Source organism: Ursus maritimus, unplaced genomic scaffold, assembly GCF_017311325.1.
Source record: "Ursus maritimus isolate PB19 unplaced genomic scaffold, ASM1731132v1 scaffold_17, whole genome shotgun sequence".
Classification (NCBI taxonomy): domain Eukaryota; kingdom Metazoa; phylum Chordata; class Mammalia; order Carnivora; family Ursidae; genus Ursus; species Ursus maritimus.
Window position 1 is genome coordinate 40377949 of NW_024424119.1, and position 27987 is coordinate 40405935.

At 53.8% G+C, this 27987-nt stretch overlaps 1 protein-coding gene across 3 annotated transcripts in view; it reads left to right on the forward strand.

The window, feature by feature from the left end:
• Positions 1 to 27987, forward strand: part of RGS3 (regulator of G protein signaling 3) — a 115840-nt gene that overhangs the window by 13831 nt on the left and 74022 nt on the right. For 2 of the 3 annotated variants that reach the window (XM_040631757.1, XM_040631760.1), the window contains exons 1-5: positions 18299 to 18372; positions 22386 to 22467; positions 23282 to 23387; positions 24164 to 24515; positions 25345 to 25384. In XM_040631757.1, coding sequence (XP_040487691.1) covers positions 18319 to 18372; positions 22386 to 22467; positions 23282 to 23387; positions 24164 to 24515; positions 25345 to 25384 — 634 coding nt within the window. In that variant the 5' untranslated portion in view covers positions 18299 to 18318. Of the gene's footprint in view, positions 1 to 1429; positions 1481 to 3332; positions 3392 to 4429; positions 4525 to 5462; positions 5532 to 13671; positions 13733 to 14879; positions 14971 to 15584; positions 15641 to 18298; positions 18373 to 22385; positions 22468 to 23281; positions 23388 to 24163; positions 24516 to 25344; positions 25385 to 27987 lie in introns of those variants that run through there. The other variant, XM_008707996.2, reaches the window with a different exon arrangement.

A 27987-nucleotide genomic window follows, 5' to 3' on the forward strand; every position in this document is an offset into this window, starting at 1 on the left:
AGTCGAATCGCCAGGTTGAAGGACATGCACAACTGAATTTTAATAGATATTGCCAGAAATTACCCTCCATTCCACTTCCTCCCACAGGGTAAGAGAGTACCTGTTTTCTCACATTTTTAACCAACATTTGACATTATCCATCTCTCTTTTTAAAGATTTTATTTTATTATTATTGTTTTTTAAGTGGTGTGGAGCCCAAAGCAGGGCTGGAACTCAGTGGCCCTGGGGGTCAAGACCTGAGCTGAGATCAAGAATCAGACGTCCCATCCAGGCTCCCCCTAAAGATTTTACTTTTAAGTAATGGCTACATCCAACATGGGGCTTGAACTTACAACCCTGAGATCAGGAGTTGCGCGCTCAACCGACTGAGCCAGCCAGGTGCCCCAACATTATCTGTCTTTCAAACGATCTGCCAAGCAGATTGATGGAAAATGGCATTTTATGGTTAATTTGCATGTCCCAGATCTCTGTGAGGTCGAGCGTCTTCTCGTACATTTATTGGCTGTTTCGTCTTCTCTGAATTTCCAGTTTATGACCTTTGTCTATTTTTCTTTTGTGTTGTCTCATAACCTTGTTTATGATCTCTTTAACTGTAATGGACATTTAAGTCAGAGTTGTCTATCTTTTCCCTTTGTGCCTCTGTATTTTGTGTCTTGCTAAGAAGGCCTTTTCCAAGCTTATAAACATGCTCAGAGGCCCTTCAACACGCTCAAGTCCGGGCCTCCTCGGCCTTTAATGCGCCTGTGCCTCCCTGGGGATCTGCTTAAAGTGGAGATTCTGATTCAGTGTGCCTGGGGGGGGGCCTGCGATTCTGTATGCCCGCGGTCGGGTTTTCTTCAGGGAGGTCAGCATTCCTGCAACGGTGGAGGGTGGTAGGATCTGGTGGTAGGATTTGAAGGATCTCTCTGCCCACACCTGATCTCTTTTCTTTTGCTTTCCCCCCAAATCATTTGTTCCTGGTCCTTGTGTTGTTATTGCCTTTCCAGAACACAGCTAGCTGTCTGTCATAGTGGAGGGGCTGCCCTGACCTCCCCCTCGACCCCCTGACCCCCATGGACTCCTGACCAAGGCCCAGGATCCTTCACTCTTCAATCTGGGCTCATCTTGATGTGGATGCAACAACTTTTCCAGATGTCCAACAGAGAGAGCTCTCCAGCGTTAACCTGGGCTGCCTTGTAGAGTAGTGAGCTCCCCATTAGCAGGGGGGTGTAAGCCCAGGGTGGAGAGCCACTGCTGGCGGTATCGCAGAAGGGACTCTCGATATTGTGAGAAGGCTGAACTAAGTGGCTTCTGAGCTCCCTTTCAACCCAGAGACTGTATGGATCTTTGAATCCCTTCACATGAACAAAAGAGCATTCTCATTACTGCTACCCCATCTTTCACCCAACAAGGAGATGAGGTGAAGTTGCTTCTGTTGTTGTTTCCTTAGGTCAGCTGAAGCTGTCGATCGATGCCCAGGACCGGGTTCTGCTGCTCCACAGTGAGTATGGGGCCAGGCGATGAAGGTCCTATGTGCCACCCAGAGGATTTTACACTTAACTGTCCATTTATCCATTTGTTTGTCCTTCCACCCAGCACACACGTAATTACTGAGCTTCTGCCGTGGCTTTTGCTGCCCTGCCTGTCTCTCTAGCCTGCGTGGCTCTTGCTGTTAAACTCTCCCTGCATCCCTTTTTCTGTCCAGTTACGTGTTCCCCCTTGAGGCCATCATGCTTGCTCATGCCTCTGAGCCTCTGCCCCCACTGTTTCTTGTGCCTGGAGTCGCCTGCCTTCTTTTTGAATTCCTTTTGAAAAATAACCCTTCCTCTGATTTTGCAAGAAACAGGCCTGCCTTCATCATCACGAAGACTCAGGAAGGAAGGCTCATTTTGCTTCATTTTTTCCCCTCCAGGAATCACCCCCCTGACCTACCTGAGTATGTTGTTTCCCCTTCTGTGTCCTTATCACAGCCCTGAGAACACTGCATCACTCTGGGCTGTCCGGGGGGTGCAGTGAGGCCGCAGCCATGTCTGCTGCACCTGCGTGGGGGGGGGGGTAGGGGCAGGGAGACCCAGGGTTTCCTCAGGCCGGCAGCCTGCCCCCTGTGACCACACCCTCGAGAGGAAGGATGCACACAGGAATGGTAGCTAGGACACCAGGCAGCGTAGACCAGCAGGCGCCTGGGGTCCTCCGGTCCTGGCCTTGGGGGGCCCAAGGTGACGTTCCCAAGGACCAGTAGAGGGGGGTTCTTTGTGGGCCAGAGCCTGACTCCAGCTGTGCAAACAGAGTTTGCAAAAGGCATCTTGGCCTCCACCACTTCATTTGTCCAGCACAGTTTGCTTTGGCTTCCCCCCAGTCTTAGGGCTCTTCATCCCTTCCAGCCTGTTCTCTCCCTCTCCTTTGGCTTCACAGGCTTCAGGCCTCAGCCTACGGGAGCCCCGTCCAAGCCAAACCCTAGGGCTCAATCCACACTGAACAGAAAAGAAAATAGCAAAGAGGCTCTGCTTCTGTCTTATTTCTGCAGACCTCAGGCAAACGGGCGGTGTGTACGTTCAGGACCTGGCCTGTGCCTCACCAGCCACCTATCCCTTGCCTTTATTTATTATTATTTTTTCTCTAGCAAACCTTCCTTGAGCAGTTACTTGCTTGCCAGGCCTTCTACTCAGCACTTTAGACACATTATCTCATTTACCCAGCACACCTACCATGTGAAGTGGATGTTGTGATCCCTAACCCATTATTATCACTCCTCCATTGAAAAATTGCAAATTCAGTTGCAGAGAGACGAAGCCGCTTGCTCAAGCTCTTGTCTAGTAAGTGGGGAGCTGGCATTTGTGCTGGTCTGCGGACCCAGGGCCCTGGGCCCGTCTCTGGACCCAGGCTTTTGCCTCCTGTACTATCCCATCCAGCAGCCCCAGCACAACCGATGGGGCAGGGTAAGTTCTCTAGCCTGGCCCCTCCGTCCCAGGAGGCAGTCTTGTGTGGAGGAAGGAGCACTGGACTGGGAGTCAGGAGATACGGATCCAAACCCTGCTCTGATGGCATTCGCATCGCTCTGATTGCTCTGTGACTTTGGGCAGGTTTCTTACTATCTCTGGGTCCCCCTATAGTCTCATCTTTCCCGTTAAGTAAGGGGTTAAACTCGATAAATTTGATGTTCTTTTGCAGCTATAAGATTCAAAGCATCGATGACTACTGCAGGGTCTCAGTGAGGGTCCCGCCTGCGTGTGGGAGATGGTGGGGATGGACTAGACCAGAGGGGGTTCATAGCCAATGGCTGTTACACACATTAGGGGCTAGTGATAATCCTTCCCATGCATGCACCCACCCCAACATTTTCATTCTCTCTTTAGTTATAGAAGGCAAAGCCCTGATGAGCAGAGAGCCTGGCATCTGTGACCCTTACGTGAAGGTATATGATGAGCTGGACGGAGCGGGGGGTGTGGGTGGGGTGGGGGGCAGTGAGGAGTCGTGTCACTAGACCGTGTCCCCAGGTCTCAGCACATCTGTGGGCCTGGGGCCATTCGAGGTGGCAGGGACCACCTCATTATTTGGCCAGTAGGCATTTATTAGGTCCGGTGATGAGGTGCTGCGCTAGGATAGGCCCTCCCCTTAGCCCAGGTTGGTTCCTAAGTCTTCCTGCAAGAGCTGGAATCTTAGGGCTGACCTTGGTCATCTGTACAGGTGAGCACCGTGAACGTGTGGGTGATGGAAGTCCACAGATAACCCCAAGTCCTCTAATGAAAAGCAAAATTTTCACCCCTCTCCCTGACAAAACCAGAAGCAACACGGCCAGGTTTGGGTGGTGGATGCAAGGGAGTGTCTCTGAGGCCTAGAAGATCCATCTGAGTTGGGCCCTTGCAGTGAAGACAGAGGCCCCAAAGGGCGGAGGGCCTACTTCCAGCCAGAACCAAAGGCCAGGCACCTCCCAGAGTGTGGCAGCTGGGACACACCCCTCCCTACTCTCCCCAAAGCCTCCAGGCTGGGCAGACAGCCTGTGGGCAAGGACTTGGTCAGGAGCAGGGCAGGAGCAGAGGCAGGGAAAGAACAGCTCGAGGGCGAGAACACGGATTTGGGGCCTTAGCAGAGGCTGACCCAGAGCTTCTGGTGAAGGGAGCACCGAGCAGCTGTGGGGACCTTAGGAGAGAGGCCGGTGCTGAGAGGAAGAGCAGAGATGGCTGAAGTACACCCCATCGACGGCTGGGCCTGTGGCTGCCTTGGCGATGTCACCCGCTGCGGGGCCCTGTCCAGGCTCCCTATCCCCTCATCTGACTCCAGCGCCTCGGCGGGGCTTCTGTCTGACTGAGGACTGCAGTCTGCCCTCTGCGGAGGCCGGTGTGAAGGACACGCCGGAAGCCTTTCACCTGGGGGTGGGCAGAGTCAGCTGCTGGGCTTCAGTGATTCCGTAGCCACGAGCCATCATCTCATGCTTACTTTTCTCCAATTCCAGATTTCTTTGATCCCTGAAGATAATCGACTGCGTCGCCAGAAGACGCAGACCGTCCCAGACTGCAGAGAGCCCGTCTTCCGTGAGCACTTCTTCTTGTAAGAGTCCGGGGCAACCGGGCACTTGAGGGGCGAGGGAAGGAGTGTTTATCTGGAAACTGCTCCGTTTGCCAAATCTAGAAGTAGATCTAAGCTGAAAAACAGTGACTTCTAAAGGATGTCTGTGTTTTCTCGTTCGCTTGTGTCCTTGCATCCCTGGCACCGGGCCCGGCAGCGAGGTCCATGGTGATAAGGTATCACTCGGCTGGTTGTCACAACCCAAGTGCCCAGCCTGGGGCTGGCAGGCCCTGACAAGTCGGTGGTTTTCCCACCGTGCCTCGGGCCAGGCCTTCTCTTTTAGTAGAAGAATTTTTCAAGCTGAGGGATCCCTCTGCCCTGTAAAACTTGCTACCCTCCCCGGGCCTCAGCTTCCATAGTTGTAAAATGGGCTCATGAGAGTACCAACCTCAGAGAGCTGACCTGTGAAAGAGACCGTGTAATGCAATGTCAGCTGATTATTATTATTATTATTATCATCATCATTATTTCTTCCGCCCTCCCTGAACTCTGGGGCCAATGGGAAGGAAATGGCCATTTGGTATTCTGTTAGTGAAAATTAAGAATTCTTTGTTTTTTTTCAAACTGATTTTGCTTATTGTAGAAAAATAGATCAGCAAAGAGAAGAAAGAGACATGCCTCAGCTTATTTCTTTTCAGGTCTTTCATTTGTGTGGGTGTGTAGATGTCTTGGGGTGTGTAGGTGTTTACAAAAATGGAATTGTTCTATAATATTATGCGGTAACCTCCCTTTTGTCCTGAGCAAGGTAAACTCTTTCACGTATGTGAATACTCACCCCCCGCTTTTGGCGCTTGAGTTTCTTTAATCAGCTCCTTATGGGCGTTCAGGTTATTTCTAAATTTTGCAACTGTGATGGACTCTGTGGGTCCAGCCTGGAGCTCGGCCCTGCTAACACCCTGACCGTCTGGTTTGCTTTGCAGTCCCGTCCAAGAGGAAGATGAACAGAAGCGCCTTCTGGTCACCGTGTGGAATAGGGCGGGGGACTCCAGGTGAGGGGAAGCGCTGAGCTGGACGGGACAGCCTGCTCTTGGCCCCCAGGTGGCAGCCAGGCGGCCAGCAGGCAGCAGGGACGCAGTTAATGCTCTTTGGATGAATGAGTAGTAGTAGCAACGCTAAATCTGAGAGGCTGCAGCTCCCCCGAGTCCCCGTCACTCCAGATGACGACGCGATGCCGAGGACCATGTTATCGAGCATTGGCTGCGCCCTGGGTGTCAACAAAGCACTGTGTTGGCCCCAGGGGACGCCAGGTAGCCTGCCTGTGGATTCTGCTCTCAAGGTGCCTGCTTGCAGGAGGGGACACCACTTGCTGCTTAGACACAGATTATAGTAACAATATACACAGGCTCAGTTCCACAGGAGTAGAAGCTTCTAGAAAAATAGGCCCATTTCTTTCTTAGTCATCACTGTACCCAATGCCTAACACACAGATGTTCTGTAAATATTGTTTGAATGAATAAAAGACTGAATGAGTAATAAGAACAGGAAGTATGGGAAGAGGGAAGTTCCTCGTGGGCTGAGGTGATCAAGGAAGGCTTCAGGGAAGAAATGATTTGTGAACTTGGGGCAGAGATCAGGAATAGGACAAGGAGAGAAGGTTTTGCGTGAGCCAAGGCCGGAGGCAGGACTGTGGATGCTGGGCTCAGGCTACCGCGAGGCCAGTGCAGAGCTTTTCTGGGCGAGATGCCGAACAGACCACTCTTGCATGCTGCCTGGGACACGGGAGGCCGGCTGTGGTCCTTAGCATGGGGTTTAGTACAGCCCAGGGGAGGAGTGCTGGGTGAGGGGGAAAATCGGCTGCCCAGCAGAGGGGGAAAGAGCAACTAGACTGAGTGCCATGGCCTGCAGTGAGCAGCAGGGGCTCACGGACCTGGTGCAGCCGAAGGAACCTGGGGGACCCTATGGCTATGCATTTGTTGAGCCATCATAGAACCAGGTGGTAACTGCTCACCAGCTTAGACTGGGAAAATATTTTGGGGTTAATGCTTTTTAGTATCTCAAATGCTATAGCTGGTATGCTTTTTAAAATTGAGCCTTATTTAGCCTTCATAAGGAAGGATATTTCTTTTAATAGAGCATTTACTTTTTCTCATGGAACGGGGCTTATGGTGCTGTCGGCCTCATTCATTCAGCTGCCATTTCCTGGGTAGCAACGGCACAACATTGTTCTGGAGGCTGGGGACACATGGGGTCAATCAGAGACTCTCCTGCTCTCGAGAGGATCACTGATGGGGACTTGGAGGTATGGGTGAGGAGGAAGACATCATACTGGTAACAGGAGCGACTATTTACTGGGTGTTGACTACAAGCTAGGGGTTGACAGTGTGTTATCTCAATTAAATCTTAACTCTTAAGGGGAGTATGTTTTTGCCTAAGTTTTCAGAGGAGGAAATGGAAGGTAAGAAAGGGAATCACTTGCCCAAGGTCACATGGCCAGTAGGCAGTAGAGCTGGGGTGGGGACCCAGGCAATTAGACCCCAGAGTCTCACTCGCAACACTGTACTGCTTCCTGGAGTACAAGCAAAAGGACAGAAGAAAGAAGTATAGAGGGCAGAGCAGGGCAGGAGTGGGGAGGGGTCTCCAAACTCCCAGTGTTGCAGGACGGTCAAGTACAAAGTAGGGACTAGCTAGAGATAAGATGAAGAGGTTGGTGTAAGTCGAATCAGTAAATTCTGTAGGTGTTCTTTGGAGTGTGGGCTTCCTCCTAAGGCCAGTGGTTCTCAGTCCTGGATTTGCATCAGAATCCCCTGGGATGCTTGCAAAGAACACACGTTCCCAGGAGCCATGTCAGATGGATTCAGTCTGATCTTCGCAGGCAGAGCTGAGGGATCTCCATTTGTACAAGTTCTCGGGGGAACCTCGTGCCGCCAGCTTGGTATTTGGGAAGCTGGTGGTGGAGAGATACTGAGGGGTGTTGAGCAGAAGAGAGGCAGATTCGTGTTCTAGAGCTTGGTAGGGCTTTGGAAGCCTGGGGAGGAGCTAGGAAATCCTTGCGGTGATCTGTGAGAGAGATGCTTTAGGGACGGAGAGGAGGGAGACAGACTTAGGGCAGATTTAGGAGATTAGATTAGTGGTACTTAGTGGTGGATTGGCTATGAGAGCAGCAGGTGAAGTCAGGGGTCATTCCTGAGTATCAGGCGGTGTCCCCAGCCAAACCAGCATGCCCTGGAAGGGAAGGGAACCATCTTTGGGTCCCCTGAGATGGAGGGGCTGGAGAGCAGCCAGATGGGGGATGTGTAGGGGGAGCCTTGCTGACACAGAGCCCAGAGGGAGAGAGAGGTCCGTGCCAAGGTATGGATGTGGGAGCCATGACCACTAAGGTGATGGGTTAAGTGGCGAGTAGGGGCGACTGCCTGGGATGACAGTGAGGGACAAGGCTCAAGGGACAGAATCCCGTCTTGAGCAGAAAGCCTGAAGAAGACAGAAGAGGAGTGTCAGAGAGATGGAGGGCGTCTGGGGAGCCCATGGGATAGAGGCAAAGAGGGGAACAGGTGCCGGAGGTGGGCGCCACGCTGGGATTGCCATGGGGGTCTGCCCTCCTGTGAGACTAGGACGAGCCAGGCAGAGGGCATCCCGGTTTTTGGAAAGGCAAGTGAGGCCAGGGGGAAAGTGAGTCAGCGCCCAGCGGGGCAGTGTGACACAGGCCGTGTCTCCACTTGTTGCCTATTTTGGGAAAGTGAGATTCCTTATTAAACCAAACACAGTGGAACTCATGGTCATGGTCCCAACCCAAAGCTCGAGAGGGACAGAGCAGGCGCGGGCAGGCCCGCTCTGGAACAGAGGGCCCCTCCGAAGCTGCCAGCGCCACGGAGGCCCACCCGGCCACCGGGAGGCATAGTGCTGCTCATCTCGGAGACAGAAGGCCTCTGAGCCGGGGGAGGCAGACAGACAGAGCAATTGCAGGAAGCTTCTGCCCTGCGGAATGCTCTCAAATCTCATTGTGCTTCTCCAAAGGACGGACACGCAACTTAGCAACATCAAAGACCATTACAGAAGCAAGGAAACAAACATTTACTGAACTCTTCTCTGTGCCAGGCACTTTACATACTTTATCTCATTTAATCCTCATAGCAACCCTGGGAGGTAGGCATTATTACTGCATTACTTCTCCTCCCTTCGGAGAAGAAGAAACCGAGGCTTATAAAGGTGAAGGGACTTGTGTGAGGTTATTAAACACTGAATGTCCACTGTGTGTGGACATTGCATAGCACGTTCCATGCATCATCTAGTTTAATCCTCACAACGCTGTATGAATAGGTAATAGTATTGTCACTCTCTGACAGGTGAGGACACAGGGGCACAGAGAGGTTAAGTAACTTGTCCGAGCTAATGCAGCTAGGAGGTGGTGGAAACAGGATTCAAATCCAGGCAGCGTGGCGCCAAACCTGTGTAGTCGTAACCACATTATAGCGCAGTTGACCGTCCGCACGCAGGTGATAAATGACTCCAAAGCTATTGTCTTTCTGTGACACACTGTGCCAGTACACTTGCTCCTCGCGGCCTGGGCTGTTTCCCACGGCCTTTATAATGTGGTTTTACATAAATCATCCAGCTGAATGTGTGGCGGCTACATTTTGCAACTGATAGGAGATAAAAGGGAAGCCTCTGTTTCGTGACTTCTAGCGATCCTTCCAGCGATGGCTGTAAACTCACCTTAGGGGGATGAGATGGTCTACAAAGACGTTCTGGGGGAAATGCTGGGTGATGTCACCTCGTCATGGTGACAGAGTGGGTGCTGAGGGGAACCAGGCCTCAGGGCAGGAGATTTGACTTAACGCCAGCATCGCTGCGAGACCTTAGGTAGGTCCCTTCCCCACTCTGGGCCTCAGTTTTAACCGTGAAATGCAGTGAAAGACACTAAAATTTCTTTCAGCTTTCGGGTTCTGTGAATTTTCAAGAAATTATAGACATTTTCAAACATACGCCAAGATAGAGAATGTCATATAACAAGCCTTCATATATTCATTGTCTGGCTTCATCAATCAGCACTGTATGGCCAATCTTAGTCCATCCATGCCCCCTGTGCATTCTCCCCTCCCTCCTCCAGTGGATTATTTTAAAGCCAATCCCAGACATCATCGCATCTCCTCTATATCTCTTTCTCTAAAAGATGGCTTAAAAAGACAACCTCAATGCCATTATCATTCTTTTTTTTTTTTTTAAAGATTTTATTTATTTATTTGACAGAGATAGAGACAGCCAGCGAGAGAGGGAACACAAGCAGGGGGAGTGGGAGAGGAAGAAGCAGGCTCATAGCAGAGGAGCCTGATGTGGGACTCGATCCCATAATGCCGGGATCACGCCCTGAGCCAAAGGCAGATGCTTAACCGCCATGCCACCCAGGCGCCCCCCGCCATTATCATTCTTGACAATGAACGGTAACTCCTTAATATCGTTGGCTGTGGAACTCGGCTATTTAAGTTTTGTTTGAGGCTATGGTGAAGGCCACACTGAAGCTTCTAGTATCAATCATAGCACTTTGTGGCCAGAGAACAGTCTTAGCATTGTAATGTCACACACCACGCTAAAGGAAGAACAAAACACATATACGCTTGAAACACATCATCTTTCATGCGAAGAGTAGGAACATTTATGCAGAGTGTGCTTGCTGTGTGTCATACCCTGTCCTGGGCATTCTAAGTGTTCTGTCTCCTTTAATCTACTTCCCAAACAGGACCTCAGTGCCAAGCACAGTGCCATCATGTTAGAAAGCTTGTGACCAGACATGGGGAAAGACAAAAAAATGAATGGAAAAATATGTGTTCGATTTAAGCCATCAAAGTAAAAATAAATTGAGATTACATGCTGTAACCTTGCAACAGAAATAGTTTAAGGCCCCTGAGAGAGAATGAAAATGCATTCCCTGAAAATAATGCATTTTCGTTTTGTAGTGGGTCTCTTACCCTCTGCTCAAAAGGTAACTGAGCCAAGTACTATTCCCCATGAGTGTGCCATGAAGCCTTACTTCTGAGCCTTTGGTACTGGCTGTTCCCTCTGCCCAAAGTGCTCTTCCTCTTCCTCTGTCTGGCTTAGCTCTTCAGGCCTTCTTCCAGCATCTCAGCCCTCGAAGAGATTTCAACATTTGTTGCCTGCACTGTTCATCCGTCTGTCAATCTCAGCCTGTCAGTGATATCCCTTGTATTGCTGTCTTGAATTGCTATTTAAATTCCTGTTTGTCTTCTTTCCTTAATGCTGCGGCTCCTTGCCCAGTGCCTGCCAGCCAGCCACGGGCATGATGGATTCATCCATTTGTCAAGCCTTCACTGAGTGCACGGAGCCCTGAGCTCAGGGTTTAGCATTCAGAAGTCACCAAGGCTTGGCCCCTGAGACTTTGTGCTCGTGCAATTTTCAGGCAGTCTCTCGTGTGAGGACTAGTTCCCAAGTTTATAAGCTGACCCACCAGTACATTGCCGTACTCAGATTACGTGTAAAAGAAGTCTTTCTTCCTCCAAAGATTTTTCAAAAGCAGGCTTAAGGAGTAGCTAATTGAAGAACACTTAGACAGAGTTTCCTGCTTATGGACATTAATTGTGACAATTTACTTGGCCTGAATTAGCATGAAATCATTGGCAGCCCCTTAGCAGGAAGCAAAGCTCATGGGAGTCTATTAACCATTTAGCGTTCTCTAAGCCCCAGGGAATGAAAATTCCACTTATTGAAGAGCAGGGGAGAGAGGCAGCCTTTATTACAGCTAAAGCATCATGCTTGGAGATTTAGAAAGTTACAGCCATACCCAGTGTGATAGGAAAGCTTGCAACAAGGAAGTGTGAGCACCTGGATACCAGCTGGGTTGCCCCTGAATGCATTGACAAACAAAATTAAATTGGTGGTGAGGACTTTGGTGAAGTCTTGACAAGGCTTTGCTGGAATGGCAACTCAGATCAGCGTCTCGTGATGGTCAGTGTGGCTGGTAGTGCTGACTTGGCCATTTCCCAGGAGGGAGGAGTGCTTGTTTCTGGGGGTGGGCTGGAGAGATGGATGTAGAAAGGTCGCTTTACTGGGGGTGAGCACACTGTCCTCTTCAGGTAGATTATTAGTACGGCCTTGTCTGATGGGAGGGGGCAAGGAAGAGGGGGAGCTGCGGTGCCCAGGCTGCAGGAAATGAGGGCAGGGAGAGGGAGCAGGGGCGGTAGCCAAGGGACAGAAGGTGGGCAGACATGCCCAGGTGCAGAGTGTGCCTCTGAGGGGCAGGTGCGCCAGTTCCCAGGATCAGTCCCCAGCATTCGGCCACCCCACCCCGCACTTGACTTGGCTGCCTGTGAGAAGCCAGTTTTGTTTTGCTTGGAACCGTCAGGTGGTAAGCTGCCACCCTTTCCGGAGAATGCAAACAATATGTATTTATAGTGACCTGGTCCACTGGTCCTTGACTGGGGCAGCACGGCGGGTGCCCTGCAGGAGTGCCAGGATAGCTTTCTCTGGACTTGTAGGTCTGGATCCCACCTTAGACTTACTGTGTCTGGTCCTTGGGAGCAGGCTCTGGGGCACAGGACTTGGGTGGGCTATTCAGGGGGTTCTGTGGTGCCCCCTCAGCTAGAGCCCCTGAACCTCACTCAGGCTGCCCGAGACCAGGTTCTGGGGAGGAACATCTTCGGGGAGTTCACTACCCGTCTGGGCAGCTCAGTCCATCTTTGGCTTTGTTCTTGTGTCTTCTACAGTTTTTGCTCAATCCCTCCTCTATGTGGGTCCCTCAGATGTTGAAGGATTATGCTTCCATCTAAATACTCATGTTGTATCTCGATTAACAGCTATTAAACCAGTCTCTGGGACAGTCTGAGTTGGGGATGTGCTAAGAAAAAGGAGAACAGAAAAATGGAAAAAGCAGCTTTAGTGCTAGGATAGAGAAAGCTATGGTAGAATAGAAGTATTTTCAAATACTTTTATACTGTTTTTCTTTTCTGATTACAAAAGTAGTACTTGTTCCCTGTGAAAATTTGGAAACACTGAAAACCCAAAGAAGAAAACAAAAACCCCTCTAATCCCATCTACTGGAGACAACCATTGTTAATATTTTTTGTGGGCATCTTTCTCATGAAACTACAGATTTGTAAACTTCCTTTTCTCTCCCAGTGACAAGATTATTTTTTGAATTCCATTAACATTAGCCTATGCCATCATTCCTGAAAGCTGCCTTGTATCAGTCAGTCCCCGATTGGATGTTGGGACTCAATGGTGATCAGTCTTCTGGAACTTTGAATTACTCTTAGCTACGGAGGATCTGACTGAACTCAGCCTCTTGCTGCAGTGTGACCCCCCACAAGGTCTGACCCTGACTCATGTCTACTTGTCCAGGTCAAGTTAGTCTCAGCAATTTTTGTGTTGATTGGGACCTTGATCTGAATGTCTTCAGGAACTGCAAAGGTCCTGCCTGTACCTGAGAAAAGCTTCCTGAACTTGAGGTCCCATAACTTTTCTGTAGAGCGTCAACCCGCTGAAATGCATGCTGAAATTCCCTGTGGGGCCTGGCTCTCCAGATCTCCCCAGTACCAGAACAGTTAATGCTGAGAGAAATAAGTCAGGCAGAGAAAGGCAAATACCCTGTGATTTCACTCCTATGTGGAATTAAGAGACAATACAAATGAGCAATAAAGGGGGAAAAAAAAAGACAAAAAACCCAGACTCTTAAACACAGAGAACAAACTGGTTGCCAGAGGAGAGGTGGGGGAAGGGGAGGGGAGACAGTACCCTATCTTGATGAGCCCTGAAAAATGTAGAGTTGTTGAATCATTATACTGTATACCTGAAACTAATATAACACTGTATGTTAATTATACTAAAATAAAAAAAATAAAAATCCCCAAAGCCTATGGGTAGCTCTGAGCCCCTGTGGTTGGTGGAGGGAGTACTGCTTTCCAATCTAGGGTGCATGGCTTTCCCACAGAACCTTACTACTAACTTGTTTTGTGACCTTGGGAAGGGGACCCACTCTGAGCCTCAGCCTTTTCCTCCGTGAAACGGAGAGACTCAGCCCTCTCCAGCCTGACTCACAAAGTTGAAAGGCTCAAATGAGATGATGCGGGTCCAAGTGCTTTGTAAACCGCGGTGAATCAGGCAAACCTATGTGGTACTCAGTAGTTGGCCTCTCGACAGAGCCTGGCGAAAAGGTGCTGACTCAAGCCTCTGTTGTTCTCCCAGACAGAATGGACTCATTGGCTGCATGAGCTTTGGGGTGAAGTCCCTCCTGACTCCGGACAAGGTGGGTCCCAGAGAAGCTTCTGGCAGGATCATCCCACCAAGGCCAGGCCTAGCACCGGCAGAGGCCTTTGTCTGGAAGCCCTTGGGTGGTGCTTCTGTCTCATTGGCTTCGTGGCCTTAATAACAACTCTGTTTATCGTCTGAGTGACCAAGGCTTTGGGTCCTCTTCTTGGTCCGTGCTCGTCAGAGATCAGTTGTCAGGCAGCCCCAAGGCCTTCCAGGGGCCTCTGGGCCTGGTGTCTGCCAGGCCAGGACACTGGCAGATCCCTCGGAGTTCCAAGCACTCCTGGGCTTGCCCCAGAGGAGAAGGAGGGCTAGGTTGTTCTCTCCTCTTGACATTACCCCAGGTCTCATGTTTTGGGGTCTAGCAAAGGCTCAGGGATGGAGTGAGCAGCACCATCTTCTATGGAGCTTTTGCTTAGGCTGAGTGAGGACTCTCGGGGATCCAGAGACCCATCCCTCTGGGTAGCCAGTCCCTTCTCCACCTCTGCACTGCCCCCTCCCCGGCTCCCCTGGAGGCTTCTGAGCAGGAGAGAGAGAGACCTGTGCTCCTTTCCCACACACCCCAGGGGATGTCCTGGTGGCCTCTGCATGGAGTTGCCAGGTGGCCCTGCCACTTTGTGTCCTGGAAGTGAAGTCTGGGGTAGATGGCTGAGGACCTTTTATCCTGCATGTACATCCCAGATATCTTCTCTTGACTGCAGGGCTGGCTTCATTCCCTCTTGGGAGCAGCTCCCCACCAATGGGGACCACTCAGGAGCCTCAGGATGCCTACGTTCTGGCCTCCCCATCCCTCTTTCATTCCCTCCCTTCTGTTCTGTCAGCATTCATTGGGCTCCTACTGTATACCAGGGACAGTGCTAGGCACATTGGAGAGCCTAGGCACAGCCAAGTGGGGAGGCAAGCATGCAAGTAGACCGTTATTCTCCAGGCACAACAGGCTGTGGGAATTCGGCAGAGAGGAAGACCAACTCTGCCTGGAGCATCAGGGGAAGCTTCAGGCGATGTAGGCACAGCAGCTCCCGCTGGGGCAGGGCGGCTGGAGTGTCTGTCTCTGCAGAGACGATGCTCCTGAGGGGGTTGGTGGCTGCCTGACCTGTGTCCTTCGCCTCCTCTGTCTGAGCATGTCATGCCTTCCCTTGTGACAGGAAGTCAGCGGCTGGTACTACCTCCTGGGGGAAGACCTGGGCCGGACCAAGCACCTGAAGGTGGCCAGGCGGCGGCTGCGGCCCCTGAGAGGTGCGTGCGCACCACCTGCAGCTGCGGCCCAGACACGCTGCTCCACCCGCCCCCTTGGCTTCTCCTCCCCTCCCTTCCTGAGTGGTAGCACTGCCCCTGTGTTTTGTGGCATCTGACCCGCGGCTGCAGTCAAGTCAGCAGTCCAGGGGCTTCAGGCAGCATTTGTCCACAACACCTTGTTTTTGTGGTTGGACTTTCCTAGCAGAGGGTTCTAGGCCTGATCCTATGTGCTTCGGCTCCATCCACTCCAGCTCATGGAGAGCTGGGTTTCAGCAGCTCCTCGCCAGGCTCTGTGGTGTCGGGATCCGCCCCAGGTGGCCTTGCTGGCCTTGGGGTGTCCGCCTTAGTAGGCAGGGCAAGTGGGCCCCGCCATGAGTCCTGGGGCTCAGGACTCGGATTCTGTGTTCCCTTCTGTTCTGTGCTTCTCACACGGAAACCTGGCTCCTGATTCGCTGCTGAGCCTGAGCACGGGCACCCCCACATCCTGGAGACCGGCAGTGATCTGGACAGCCCCCTGGGCCCGGCACCCTGGCCTCATCCTCTGGGTGGTCTCTGGAATGGACTCTTACGGAATGCCAACAGACACTTTCTGACTCCGCTCTGTCATCTTCCAGACCCGCTGCTGAGAACGCCAGGAGGTGGGGACACTGAGAACGGGGAGAAGCTCAAGGTAGGTGGGGACAGGCCTGGGTAGGACTGACAGGGCCTGGACCCTGCCCCGGGCTCTAACTTGCTCCTGGTCCATCCCTTGGCCCAGGAGACCCCTAAACAGGACTGCATTTATGCCCGAGACTCGGGCTCACTTGGAGCTTGGAAACTCAGCAAGTCATGCATTTTTAAGGGATTATTTCTTGTGCTTTTCTCAGGTTACTCATGGTTAGGGCAGCAGTGGGGAGAGACCAGGCCCTGGCTCCTGGAGATGGATGCGTCTGGATCTTACTGACTTTCGATCTCTTGAATCCAAGTCTCCCCTTTTCCCCAGGCCCCCTTGGACCGCTTGCTTCCCCTGGTTCTGTGGCCGAATCACCTCAGCTTAGGCCTACTTCATGTCAGGGAGCAGCCGGGAGTCTGAACCTGAGACCCACGGTTCTTACTCCACTAGGGCTTTGAATCAAGAGAGGAACCTTCGCATAGGGATTGGGGAGGGGCATTCCCCCAAGTTCATGCCATCTCTCTGCGGGACCTGGTCTTCTCTAACAACTCAGAGAGGGAGAAAAACTCCCCAAGACTGAGATGCCCGTCTGTGCCAAGTGCTGCTGTTCCCCATTTAACCCTCACTGCCACCTCTGTGGCGGTCGTTGCTCACAGAGGTTGGGTTCAGAGAGGTTAGGTCCCTCCCCGTGGCCACAGCCAGGGAGCGAGGGACACAGGACCCCAGGCAAGGTCTGGCTGCCCCCTGAGGACCCTGAACCACACTGCCTCCTGCACGTGGCCCACTTGGGAAGATACAGTGGTGCTGTTTCCCCTGATAACATCTTCCATAGAGGTGTATTATAACCTACAAAACGTTTCCCTTTCATTTACTCCGTTCATTCACTCACTCGCTCATTGTTTATTGAACATTCTCATGGGCCAGACCCTGTGCTGGGTGCTGGGGTAGAGCTGTGAGCAAGTCAGCGCCGCCCGCCCTGTGTAGTGGGGTAGCCACTAGCCACCCGTGGCTACTGAGCACTTGCAATGTGGTTAGTGTGACCGAGGACCTGACTTTTTCCCTTTATTTCACTGGAATTAATTCAAATTTACCTTGTATCTTGTCACTACCCTACTGGACAGCACAGTTATTAATCTATCAAAATAACTTGCTGTTACTGTATTCCGTGGCTTCCGTAGGAGCTTAAAACCTTCTAGCTTCAGGGGCACCTGGGTGGCTCAGTCGGTTAAGCATCGAACTGTTGACTTCAGCTCAGGTCATGATCTTGGGGTCGTGGGATCAGGCCCTGCATGGGGCTCCACCCTCAGTGTGGAGCCTGGTTGAGATTCTCTCCTCTCTGCCCCTCCCCCTGCTTGCACACACATGCACTCCCTCTCTCCCTCTCAAATAAAGAAATAAATCCTTAAACAAACCTTCTAGCTTCACTAGAGGAGCTGCAAAGACCTTCCTCCCTCTCTTTGTACTTGCTGAGCACAGGGAAGACAGTGACAGAGAGCCTTACTGGTGATTTGCAGGAATGACATGACCTGGACATCAACACCGAAGTTTCCAGGCGGCTTCATTCTGGATCTGCACACAGGCCCTGACCCGTGGGCACATTGTTCTGAGGCCCATTTGATTTTCCTGGGCTTGCACACTCAGTGATGTCCATAGGACCCAGCACAGTGGGGCTGGTTTTCAGAGGCTTGGTCGGGCTGGGGGAGAGCCCCCAGAGGTCACTTGCTGAACTCCCCCTTTGTGCACATGGGGGAGATGGAGGCCCAGAAGCCTGCATGACCTGCCCACCGTCACGGCAGCCAAAGCTGGGCTGTACCGAGGGACACTCTCTGGCCTCAAGGACACGAGTGGCTGGGTGGGGTCCTCAGGGATGGCGAGGTGGGTATAAGGGGCGCTGGGCTCACCAGGTACTGCTCTACAAGGCAGGGAACGTGACTGGGGTTCTGGTCCCAGTTCCACCGTACCCTACTATGTGACCTTAACCACTGTGGTCCCCAGTTTCTTGATGGGTAGAAAGAGGAGGCCGGGTCATTTGGTGATTGGCGTTCCCTCCCTGATGTGCCTTTGTGGGTCTACATGTCATCAGACGCTTAACGCCGCTCATGGCCAAGGAAAATGACTGTTAAGTAGCTTGTGAATGGCAGGCTGTTCACCAGTCTCCACATGTTTCACGTTCTCAGTTTTGAAATGGGATGTCTGAGTGCAACCCCCTAAGGCGTCCGTGGATCCTTTAGATGGTGTTAGTCCTCTGGATTTGCTACTGGGGCCGCTGGGATTTGCAGGGGGAGGTGGCGTTGTTAGAGAGGGGGCCGTGTTTTCTGCCTGGGTTCTCTTCCAGCCAGGGGTGTTTGTGGGAACATTGGAATCACAAAGTGGCCCATGGCGGAGAATGCAGCCAGAACAAAGGCGCCCTCTCCCCGCCGGGGCCCAGGGAATACTAACGAGTTGACAGGAATTTTAATATAAAACTCTCCCTCTTCCTTGTCATTCTGAGGTTTCAGGAAGCCTTCGGGCTTATCATGCAGAGGCACACAGCACAGACAGGGCTTGGGGAGGTGAGAGGTGATTTCCTGCCATTCTTCTGCGGGGCGGGCTTCCCAGGGCGGTCATGCCAGGCTGACGGGGCGCAGTGCGGGCTCCCACTGCTGGGGGGAGAGCTGGGATTTCATGGGGCGGCAGCCGAGACAGGACCCGCAGCCATGAACCGCTTCAATGGGCTCTGCAAAGTGTGCTCGGAGCGCCGCTACCGCCAGGTGGGTGCTTGGCCCCTTGGGGGTGCCCCGGGGTGTCAGTGGCGGGGGGGGGTGGGGGCTCACCTGAGCAGGACTTCTCTCCCCACGAGGCCTTCCTTGCTTCTTCCTGCTCCTTGTAGGTTAATCTCCATCTGGGGGGAGGATAGAGGCCGGAGCTGGCCCCAAGGTCCACCCTTTACCCACGGCCCCTCTCTAGGGGCAGACCAGGCCCAGCTCTGCAGCATCCTAGCCACGGACATGGTGCTGTCCTTGGGGAGATTATCTAGTTGATTTTCTGTGGTTTTTATCTGGGGGCAGTGTGGGTTTAAAAAAAGCGTCTCAAGTCTGAGATGGGAAATGGCTGAGTAGCTGGGTTTTGTGTTTTTCCTAACTTTATACTTTCATGAACTTTCCCTGCTTCTGATGGGACAGGAATGCCCTGTCGTGTGCTGTCTGTGTGTGATTATGTGTTTTCACATGTTTTGGTGCGCACTTATACGTGCGATGGGATGTTCCCGTGTGTATGTATGTACACATGATTTCCTCCCTGGTAGCTGGGATGCCTTAGAGGTGTCCCCAGAGCCCCCCAGCTCCGGAGCCCGCCCTCCCAGAGAGGGCTCAGCCTCTCAGCCTCCAGTTCTGGGGTGTGGGGCAGAGTGGGAGGGATGATCCCTTGGCCTCAAGGCTTTTCTGGAACTGTGTTGGGCACTTCTTCTTATAAACAAGGAAGGGGGTCAGGGAGGGTGAAGGCAAGGGATGTCCAGATTTTGGGGCTGTCCAAGCTGATGGGAGCTCAGGAATGGTTCTGATTTTAAAAGAATAGAAAAGCCCCTCTGTGTGTTGTGATGGCCAGAGGAATGTGTGTCCTGACTCCTGCAGACAGCAGCCTTTGGTCCCAGGGAGATGCCCAGAGGAGCCTCCTGCACCGCGGCTTGCCGCCACTGGACCCTGGCACCCTGGGACCCACCTGTTCTCCCTGGCATCCTCCCCAGCTCTCAGGGTCCCAGCCTGTTCTCCCGGCCTTCCTGGAGCCCTGCAGAACCCCTCCCATGACACCAGCAGCTGGGTGCAGGGTGGTGGGGTGGAGGGCACTGTTTGGGAGGTGGAGAAGTATTTGGTCACCTTGGGCCTGTGGGCCAGAAGAGAGGCACGCTGGCTGTCAGAGCAGAGCGAGGCACGAGTACGGGCAGGGCCTGGGGCTCTGGGGCTGAAGTTCAAGACGGATCCTATGCTAGGAACCAGCCCAGGGTTATGAGCACCAGCTTTTCGCCCTTCTTCAGCTGTGGCTCTTGGGTACATCACTAGACCTCTCTGAGCCTCAGTATCCTCGTCAGTGGAGTAGGGATGGTAGTGTCCAGTGAGGGACACCGGTGCTGTGAGGGACACGGAATACTGTGTACAAAGTGCCTGGTGCAGGGCCTGGGATGCACAGACAGGACATGGTCAATACACGGTGGCAGTTAGGGATGGGGAGGGAAGGCTAGCCGTGACAGAGGAGCAGAAAGCAGGCAGAAGGGCAGAGGTGAGGTGCTGGCCTGGGTGAGATCTGGGAGCAGTGACAGTCCCTGCCCTGGACAGGAAAGAGCAGGGACCACCCCCAGGAAGGAGCTGCCAAGGTCCCAGTGTCGGGGCCGGGCTGCTCCCCTCCCCTCCTGACCCTGACGCCCCGGGTCATGGAGGAGGGCTGAGAGCTGGGGGCTGCCACTTCCTCTCTTCAGGCCTCAGCTTCCTTCTCTGTGAAATGGGCATACTAAAACTGGTCCTGCATTCCCCTCAGGGCTGCAGCGATGATCCAGTTCTTTGGGCACTGTCCTCTCAATGCGGCGAGTGCTCGTGATGGACACAACTCTGCTTGCTTTATGCGGTCCCACCCCTCACACCCAGCCCGGAGGGGCGCTTGCTTTCTGGCACCTTCTCCTCTTCCCTTCCTTCCCAGCCCCCAGCTGGCTTGGACTGTTGTCTGGGCTGGTCCTTCTTACTTAGGCTGGTGCCTTGGAAGACAGATGGGGCTTGGGCCCACAGTCCCACCTGGACGAGGGGACCAGGGTATGGGAGGGGGAGGCTGTTTTGCGGGAGTCCACTTCTTCTCTCCGGATTCGACTCTGGGGCTAGTCCCCGGACTGCTAGCACTGAGCCCGTGGGCACGAGGGCCTGTTTGCAGAGCCCGCACCCCAGGCAGGGGGGCTGTGGCCCTTGCTGGGGTGGGACGGGGGAAGGTCTAGAAAGCCTCTGGAATCCCAGCTTCTGCCTGGGCTGAGGGTGGGTTGAGAGGCCCCGTGAAGTCCTTGCTGGTTGCACGGAGTGGACCGGGCTCCTGACAACTTCCCTCAGCCTCAGCCTGGGCTTTCCACACTCTGCAGTTTGTTTTTCTTTCTTTCTTTCCATTTTTTTCTCTTCCTGTCTTAGCTGCGTGTTTTCCCAGAATTCTTATGGGAACAGGGTATTTTCCTGCCCCCTCCCCCTTCCCCTTGTCTGTCAGATTTCCTGTTTTACAAACTCGCTTTGAATCCAGGCCCAGGGCTGGTGGGAAGCAGAGCCTCAGGGGCCTCCCCAATAGCCTCCAAGGGCCTTGGTCGCCCTGGGTCCCCCGGCCCTCCCCTTCCTCATGCCCGGCCTCTGGGACAGCTGGTAGGTGAGTGCCAGGCGCCCAGCCTTGAAGCGACAACCCCTTAAAGGAAGGAGACATGAGTCTCCTGACAAGGCCGCTGGCCCTTGACCTTTTCCAGCTTGCTGAGCTGGCTTCTTCCTCAACCAGCCTAGGACACCCTCCCTCGTGCCTCGCCAGGGCCCCCTCCGTGTCCATTTCTAGGGAGTCTCTTGGGACCCCAGTGAACCCCTCTTCTGACATTTCCTCCCTTAGGCCTATCACTTTCACACACCTGCTCTGAGCAGCCTGGAATCACTCTTTGGGCAGGCCGGGTCTTGGCCTCCTGTACCCCACGCACAGCCGAATGGGCAGTGCGCAGAGGGGGAGCGCAGCAGGGCTGAGCTGAACCCAGCCAGCAGATGGCACCGTGCCCTGCCAGTTTCCTGCTGCCGTGGGACGGTGCTGGGCTGTCCTCACGAAGCACTCGCTCAGTTCCTGTTGTGCACCAAGCTTGTCATCCAAAGTCGAACATGAAGAACTGTTTCCAGCTCAGTTCTTGCCCTTCGCTCCAGTGCACGTTGTGTCCTTTGCCTTGGAGACATCTGCAGATTCTCGTGGCCCTCTAGGAGCCAGGGATCAAGACAATGCCTCCATACCTCAGCAGAACCCGCATGCACGCAGTAGGAGCTCGATAATTGTGTGTTGCTTTGAAAAGAGATCCAGGTGGCAGGGCCCTTTCAGGGGACTTCTGGAAGTAGGGTTGTGAATCTGCATGCAGCAGGCACTGCGAGGGCACTGGCTAGTTCAGGCTTCGCCACGAGGCCTGTCTGCCCTTACCTGCCCCCTCCCCTGGGAGTCCTCCCTCACTGGATGACTTGAGGCCCCAGGAATGGACTGGCCTGAGAACCTAGCACTTGCTCCCTGACCCTTGTCCTGAGATTGTATGTGCATCCCTGTCTTCCCCCACCTGCCCTGTGCTCTGGGAGGGCAGCACCTAGGTGGGCTTTGTCCCTGGGCCCTCAGCGCAGGGCCAGCCCTGGGCAAAGCTCTGTGAACCCCTGGGGGAAAGAAGGAAGGGACTGAGGAGGCCGTGGGTCACAGGCAAGGTCGAGGTGGGCAGGTCCAGTGGGCTCTTTGGGCTGGACCATGTGTCTGTGGGGTCTGAGGAAGGCGAGGTTTGCTCTTCCCAGGCTCTGTCCGTCCTGGGCCCTTCTGCATCAGCCTGGATTACCTCCTGAGCTCCCAGCCTTCCTGCTTGGCCCATAACCCAGAGCTTAAGATGCCTGGGCCAAGATAGGGACAGCAAGGGCTGGCCAGCCTTCTTCTTGGCTCCAGCTCCCTCGGAGAGGAGGGTGGCTCTGGGGCAGGGCCTGTGGGCTTCCCAACCTTGGAGCAGAGGCAGCAGCCTTGTGGCTTCTGGGAGTAACCGCGCAGGGCTGTGTCCTAGATCACCATCCCGAGGGGGAAGGACGGCTTTGGCTTCACCATCTGCTGTGACTCTCCAGTTCGAGTCCAGGCTGTGGATTCTGGTAAGTGAGCATCTTGGTGGATGCCAGCCCCGCTGGCCTGCCATGCGCCAGCTTCGTGTGGGATCTGGAAGGGGAGCCCTGAACTGGAGCAGTGTCCTGGTTTTTCAAAACAAAAGAATAATATTTTTAAATGACCACAGATGAAACAGAGGTTTATGAAAATATATCCACAATTTTTCTTTGTTTTTATCAAAATGAAAATAGATTTTTCTATTTTGTTTCCCATTCACATTAAACAGGTACTAAACCTATATTTTCAGTAAGGGCTGCATGGGAAAATGAGAGTCATTTATGGACTTAATTGGGAATGGGTATTTTATTTTATTCCAAGCCTGATTAGCACTTAAAAATAGGCATTCCCTCCCTATTTTTCACAAAGACTTCTCCTTATCATGGAGGAGAAGTCAGGGCTTGGTGATCTGGGTGTTTCCTGCCCCGCCGTGCCTACATGGGGACGGGCGCAGGACTGGCGCTCAGTGAACGGTGTTGAAGGAATGAATGAAGTGTGTGAGCCTGGGAACAAGGAAGGGCTCTCCCGGGGGTGGGAGGCCCTGGGGAGAGCGAGGTGGGACCTGGCTGGGAAGGACAGACAGCTGAAGAGTGAGTGGGCAGAGGAGATGAGGGCGAAGGGATGCCTCTCTTCAAGGCCCTTGAGAGCCACCAAGGTCGGCCCCCCTGCATTTCACAGATGAGCAAACAGAGAGGGGGCAGTCTGCCCCTTGTTGATGTCACTGTGGCAGCCATGACTCTAGGCCTTTGGACAGTGTCATGAGCTCCACGGGAGACCTGGGGTGGCTTTTCTCTGTCCCTGCAGGAGGTCCAGCGGAGCGGGCAGGGCTGCAGCAGCTGGACACCGTGCTGCAGCTGAACGAGAGGCCTGTGGAGCACTGGAAATGCGTGGAGCTGGCCCATGAGATCCGGTGACAGGGGCAGCGGGTGGCTCTGGGCCTCAGGCTAATGGCACACCTCCCCCAGCCCCCAGCCCCTGGCACAACGCCTCACCCTCCCCTCTGCACGCAGCTGTGAGCAATTCACTTTGCTCCTCAGGGAATCAGTGTCTCGGCCTGCAAATGGAAGGTTCAGGCTCAGAGCAATTTTGGATCCCAGGGCAAACAGCAGGCAAGAAGCTCTCAAACAGACCCTGCGGTTCCTGTCGCAGCTCCGGGGCGGCCTTTTCTCCTCCAGCTCATTATTTCTGTGACTTCAGAGCTAAGCCAGTTGTTTTTAAAGGATGTGTAGATGTTGCAAATGTTTCAAGTGCATACTTGAAAAATTATTCTTTAGAATGTTTGGGTCCCCTCAGTTTGGACCCACTGGGGTGAAACTCTCATGACCATTTTAGGTATACTTCCAGAATGACTGGGTGCAGGCTTGCTTGCTCCTCCTTGCTTAGACTCGGCCGAGACCGATGTCACTAGTTGAGTTTGGTACCCTTGTTTAACCTGGCCTTGGCCTCAGGGTCCTTCTCTGCCACTGCCAGTCAGCTAGGGTTGACTGATCTAAGGGACACTTTTGCTGTCGCAGCTTGGGACGGCCCCTTACCTCCCTTCCTGCCCAACCGGTGGGGGCTTCTCTCCCCTCCCCCACCCCTCTTCTCTGCCCTGTAGGCCCCCCTCCACCTACCCCCCCCACGCTGGCTGACTTTCTCCAAACTCAACTTCTTTGTGTCACCCCCCCTCCCCCCAACCAACTGTAGGAGCTGCCCCAGTGAGATCATCCTGCTTGTGTGGCGTATGGTCCCCCAGGTCAAGCCGGGGCCAGACGGCGGGGTCCTGCGGCGGGCCTCCTGCAAGTCGACGCACGACCTCCAGTCACCCCCCAATAAGCGGGAGAAGAACTGTACCCACGGGGCCCAGGCACGGCCTGAGCAGCGCCACAGCTGCCACCTGGTGTGTGACAGCTCCGACGGGCTACTCCTCGGGGGCTGGGAACGCTACACAGAGGTGGCCAAGCGCGGGGGCCAGCACACCCTGCCCGCGCTGTCCCGCCCCACTGCCTCCACTGACCCCAACTACATCATCCTGGCCCCACTGAACCCTGGGAGCCAGGTATGGATAGCTGGTTGGGGGAAGGGGAAGGGTATGGGTCCCTGGCCTCGCACAAAACTGTGTAGGGAGCAGCCTGCAAGTGTTCAGGGAGGAGGCAGGGTGTGGTGTTAGCTTTGGCGGCCGGGCTGTTCTGGGGACGGAGAGCAGATGGGTCTCTGCAGCCCAGGGCACAGATCCAGGCCCACGGGTTGTCACAGGGAGGAAGATTTCAGCTCAAAAGAAGGAAGTGCTTTCTGCCAGTCTGTGCTTTTTCTACAGTGGGGAGTGGGCTGTGGTGAGAAGGGTGCGCCCCTGTCATGGGTGGGCATGCAGACACCGGATGGCACGGTGGGACGAGGAGCACGGGCACCGAAACGTTAGTCCCATGGGACACTCTGGGGAAACAGTGTCTTGAGGTCAAATAAGTTTGAGAAATACCCCAAACTCTCCTCTTGTGGGAGATTCCCAGTGCATAGTAGCCTACTCGAGGCTCTGAGGGTGTCTTGCGGGAGAGGGTGGTTTAACCCAGAGTTTCCCCAATTCCCCTGATGGCACACCCTTTGTGGCAGGGCTGGTAGTGTCCTACAGTGCCACCGTTCCCTGGAACGCACTTTGGAACAAACTGCCATCTAGAAAGCTGGGGACATGGCCAAGGGGTTACACTGGATGAACATTAGCGCTTTGTTCAACTCTAACATTCTAGAGGATTCTGGATTCTGTAATCCCTCCAAGCACTGCCCTCTGCTGCTTAGCGGGGGCTGCTGGGTTTGGTGCCCTGTGGGTGAGCAGCCTGCCTGGTTGTCCCTCCCCGTTCCCGGGGCTGAGGTGATTCTTCTGTCTTCTTTTGCAGCTGCTGCGGCCTGTGTACCAGGAGGATGCCATCCCCGAAGGTGGGTCTGTCCTCTGCTGCTGTGCCCTCCAAGCCCCGGAGGGATGTGGGGTCAGCTGTGTGGATCCCCAGCACATTGACATAGCTTCTCTTTCCCCTCCATACCTGTGCTCCCTCCCCGAGCCAGTGTCTTTCCTCCTTGGAGCCTGAACTGAGGAGGGAGAAGAGATCTTCCCAAGGCAGTCTAAGAGATGGTGTTCAGGATTTTAGCATTCGATTGCGACTCATTCCATTTTACTGAACAACCAATATATGTTAGGTGCCATAGGCCACCCGGACGGGCCTGCCCAGAAAGGGGGGCACAGAAGGCTCAAATAGGAGTTGCGTGACTGTGAACAATCCGTATCCCCTCACTGAGTCTCAGGGAGTTCAGTTTCTTCATCTGTAAAATGGGGCTGACAGTTCCCACTTCAGAGAGTTGTCAGGAGGGGTGAAGGAGAGACTGGTTGTGAGGAGTAGTGTGCCCACCGAGCGAGGCTACACAGAAGACAGCTGTCTTTCAACTGCAAGGGTGTCTCGGTACCGATTCTTCTCCTTTGGCGTTTGATTCCTGGCCCTGTGTTTTAAGAGCCAGGGGGAGAAGCTGAGCTCAAAACCAGGGCCTTCTCCCGGGACGCCTGAGATTCCAGTCTTGGTGCTGGAGCTGGTGGGACATTCCGGAAGGCCCTCCACATGCCTGCCGGGGTCCAGCCGACTCAAGTCCAGCTGGTATCTGGAAGGTGGCGACCAGCCTTGCCTGATGGTCCTATGCTTGAGCCCTTTCTCTAGTGCCTCCAGAACGCTTGCTGACTTCCTTCCTTGAGAGAGGCCTTTGCCCAGCTGCTTGCAGACTCACTTCCTTGCCGCCCTCCCCATCCGTAGTGTGGAGTCGATGCTGGCTTAGAGCGGGTACTTGGAAGAGCGCCTGTGCCTTTGGGGGGAAGAGGGCTCCCGTCAGGCTCAGAGCTGCTGATGGAAGGCATCTTCGTTCTCTCCAGGGTAGGCCATTTGGGTGGAGGAGCCTGGTCTGTTGGAAATGCATCTTGTGTTCCTTCCAGAGAGGAGTCCGATAGTTATTCAACCCTGAGTTCTTAAAAAGCTTTTAGTCAGTGCATTAGGATAGAGTGGGGTGTCACTGCTAAATGGTGACTTCATTAAGGCAGGGCCTGGGCCGGCTCTCTGCGGACCCGGTGCTGGACCCGGGGTGTGGCAGACAGCAGGTACTCAGTAGAATTTCAGCCGAGTGACCGAGTGAGGGAGGATGGCCCTGGCTGGTTGCTGCTAGGGTTTGAAGGCTGGTCACGGAGCACAGGAGCTGGAGAGGGTGCTGCCTGCGATGGGCTAGTGGTGTGGGACTGAATCCTTCTTGGCCTGAAGATGCCTCTCGGAGCCCTCCCATCCTGGATCCACATTTGGATTCCCCTCTGAGAATATAGTTTTGAGTGAACCAAGGACACAGTCATCTAAGCTGTGGAGAAAGAGGGACAAGTAAGGAGATGGTGACGGTATTAATAACAGTGGTAGCTTTTTGAAGGCATTGTATTAAGAACTTGACCTTCCTTCATTCGTTCTTCACGGTAATGGCTTTTTTTGGTATGCAAGGACATTTTGGTTCTTCATCAGCGATGCAGTCTTCGCAGCTCTTAGTCCTGGAGTTCAGAGGAAGGGGTGGAACTGAACCTTCCCTTAAACACAGTTGGGGTTCTCCAGAGGCCGGGGCTGTCACCAGGGTGCCGACTTCTGCCTTCTCCTCTGGCTGGGCCGCCTGGCCTCCTTTTGGGGGGACGGCTTGAGCCATCCAAAGTTGAATGGGGTCTGCTGCCCTTCTGAGGCCTAGGGCACTTGCTGCTTGTAGTTGACATGTTCCCTGGGGCCGCTGGTGCCCTCAGCATTGTCCCCTGCCCTGCGAAGGGGTCCGGCCTCAGATTCTCCACTGCCAGGGTGGGAGGGCTGCCAGGGCCCACCTCGGAAGCCAGAGCAAAGCTGAGTAATAACTGTTTGGTCAGTGGAGCAGGCGTCGAAGCAAAATGGGTGACGTGGGGAGTTTGGACCAGCGGATGTTAAGAGGTAGCAGGTGGGAAGTCAAGGAGTTTGACTTCACAGAGCTCAGTGGCTGGGTTGCAACCTGGGCTGGTTTTAAAAAAAAGATGCTTCAGGAAATCTGTTTGGAGAGCCACACTCACGTGCCACAAGTTATCCAGGGTGTGTGGAGATGGGGCTCTCGGGCATGACCGCTGCATTGGTTGGGTCAGTCTTGCTTCAGACCCTCTACCGGTCGAATGTCCTCGGGCAGATCACCCAGCCACTCTAGGCCTCAGTTGCCTGGTCTATAAAATGGGGCTAAGCATACCTTTTCCACCTGAAGGCAGAGGTATGGCACATGGCTTATTTATGGTTCTGTAGGCCCAAGGCAAAGATGCTGTGACAGCCCTGTGCAGCTGGGCTAGGGAAAGGGAAGACCCGGATACGTTTACAAGTCTGAGACTGGACGCACAGGGCCCAGATTTTGGCGTCAGCAAATAGTACCCTTTAATTTTGGTCTATTTTGCCTCAGTCTCCCACTTGTCAGTCCTGTGTGGTTTTTGCCTTCTCTGGTGTAGGCTTGGTCATGTTCAGTTAGACTGT